The sequence below is a fragment of the Perca flavescens genome, chromosome 16 (genome assembly GCF_004354835.1).
Source record: "Perca flavescens isolate YP-PL-M2 chromosome 16, PFLA_1.0, whole genome shotgun sequence".
NCBI lineage: Eukaryota > Metazoa > Chordata > Actinopteri > Perciformes > Percidae > Perca > Perca flavescens.
In genome coordinates this window covers 31,525,623-31,528,122 of record NC_041346.1, presented here as the reverse complement: position 1 = coordinate 31,528,122, position 2,500 = coordinate 31,525,623, and the positions used below count along the sequence as shown (strand labels likewise).

General features: G+C 38.3%; 1 protein-coding gene across 1 annotated transcript in view; it reads left to right on the top strand.

Annotated features, from left to right (window-relative positions):
* Window positions 1–2,500, top strand: part of hpse (heparanase) — a 26,666-nt gene that overhangs the window by 3,058 nt on the left and 21,108 nt on the right. Inside the window, 1 exon segment of the mRNA XM_028602060.1 lies at window positions 1,031–1,158. Within this exon segment, the coding sequence (XP_028457861.1) occupies window positions 1,031–1,158 (128 nt within the window).

Below are 2,500 nucleotides of genomic sequence, written 5' to 3'. Positions count from 1 at the left end.
ATCAGCTCAGCTACAGACTGTGCTGATTGGATTAAGAGCTTTAAAATCAGAGATTAAATAAACATTTAACAACATGAGGAGCTCTGAATATATCCGTCAGAGAGAACGGCGGCTGATTATCGTCATTTATTTATTCATCTACTGATTAGTTTCTCAGTTTATCATTTTCATCTAATAGATTATAAATGTGTGAAGTCTTCCGATGTCTTGTGTTGGTCCGACCAATCGTCCAAAACACACGTTTTTCACCTGGAACACATTTATGTAGCTTTTTCTGACGTTTTTGTTGGGTTTTTTGTATCTTATTATTACTTTTTTTCAAGGTTTTTGTTGCTTTTTGTTGTTTGTTTTTACGTTTTTGTCACTTTTTACCACATTTTTGTAGCTTTTTCTGATTTTTTTTTTTATTTGTCGCTTTTTTTCAACGTGTTAGTCGCTTTATTTGGACGTTTTTGTAGCTATTTGTGGCTTTTTCAGCGTTGTTGTCACTGTTTGTAGTTTTAATTCAAGGTTTTTGTCACTTTTTGGACGTTTTTGTCACTTTTTACCAAATTTTTGTAGCTTTTTCTGACGTTTTTTGTTTGTTTTTTTCAATATTTTGTTGATTTTTGGACATTTTTGTAGCTATTTGTTTATTTTTTTTCAGCGTTGTTGTCACTTTTTGTAGTTTTAAGTCAACATTTTTGTCGCTTTTTTTAACAATTTTCTTGCTTTTTCAACATTTTTTTTGCTTTTTTTCCACTTTTTTTTCAACGTTTTGTCACTTTTTACCACATTTTTGTGGGTTTTTTCTTTTTTTTTGTTATTTTCAATATTTTGGGGGGGTTTGTCGCTTTTTTCAAAGTTTTAGTTTATTTGTAGCTTTTTTTCAACGTGTTAGTCGCTTTTTCAAAGTTTTTGTAGCTATTTGTCACTTTTTCCAATAATTTATCACTTTTTCTCAAGGTTTTTGTAGCTATTTGTTGTTTGCCCCCCAGGGCTTGGACCCCTGATGATACACTGACTGAAGTTGTTGTATTTATCTCTCCAGCTCTGCAAAGATCAGGACGCTGGCAAAAGCATTAACACCATCTTTTCTGAGATTTGGGGGGACGAGACAAGACTTCATGGTGTTCACCCCCCGGAGGTCTCACCGGGACGCTGCAGGTTTCACCGCCGGTAAACGCTTTCATAACAATCACCACGATCATGTAATGATGATGAAGGTGGTTTTAACCCTTTGTACTTATGGTGACTTCTCCTTTCTCCCTTGCATCAGTATCACAGTATCAGTATCTTTTGCATCTGGCTGCCTGGCGTGTCTGTTAATATTTGGGCTCCCATGGTAACAGGTTAGAGCGTGCATGCTAGAAATCTTTTATTTATTTAACCAGGTTAGTCCCATTGAGATATAAAATCTCTTTTTCAAGAGAAACCTGGCCAAGATAGCAGAACAAGTTTGTTACATAAAACAACAATTTGCAATCACAATAGAACCGACGCCTATTTTTTAGCGTGTTGGAAACGTTTCCAGGCAACATAGAATAGGAAAAGATGTTTATATGTCATTCAGACACAAAATACATCTTAATAAATGACGTGTTGATGTTTGAAAGTCTCGAGGTTCTGATATAAATTTAATTTAAAAAAAATAAATAATGAATAATAATGGATTTCCTAATATGTCACCTGTCAATAAAGAAGGAAATATTCTGGAGCCTATTTTACCGTCAATACTGCCGACGTTGTCTTTGCTGTAATCAGATCAGAATATATTTATTATGTTTATGTTTATGTGTCCAGACAAGGCTAGCAGCAGTTTCTGGTGGGGAAAGACATAGAAACACCATGCAGGCTGTGTGCGGGAGGCCCGACAATTAAAAACAAACCATAATGTATCTTGTCATGCTATGCAGACGATACACAGCTGTTCATTTCTCTCTGAACCAGCACTGGGAACTATATTTCTTGATGTTAAATGGGACTCAGCTGCACCCCGTGACTTATTAGTGTCTCTGTGGGGGTTAGATGGGTCCTGTGATGATGATGATGTGTCTCTGTGGGGGTTAGATGGGTCCTGTGATGATGATGATGTGTCTCTGTGGGGGTTAGATGGGTCCTGTGATGATGATGTTGTGTCTCTGGGGGTTAGATGGGTCCTGTGATGATGATGATGTGTCTCTGTGGGGGTTAGATGGGTCCTGTGATGATGATGATGATGTGTCTCTGTGGGGGTTAGATGGGTCCTGTGATGATGATGTGATGTGTCTCTGTGGGGGTTAGATGGGTCCTGTGATGATGATGTTGTGTCTCTGTGGGGGTTAGATGGGTCCTGTGATGATGATGATGTGTCTCTGTGGGGGTTAGATGGGTCCTGTGATGATGATGATGTGTCTCTGTGGGGGTTAGATGGGTCCTGTGATGATGATGATGTGTCTCTGTGGGGGTTAGATGGGTCCTGTGATGATGATGATGTGTCTCTGTGGGGGTTAGATGGGTCCTGTGATGATGATGATGTGTC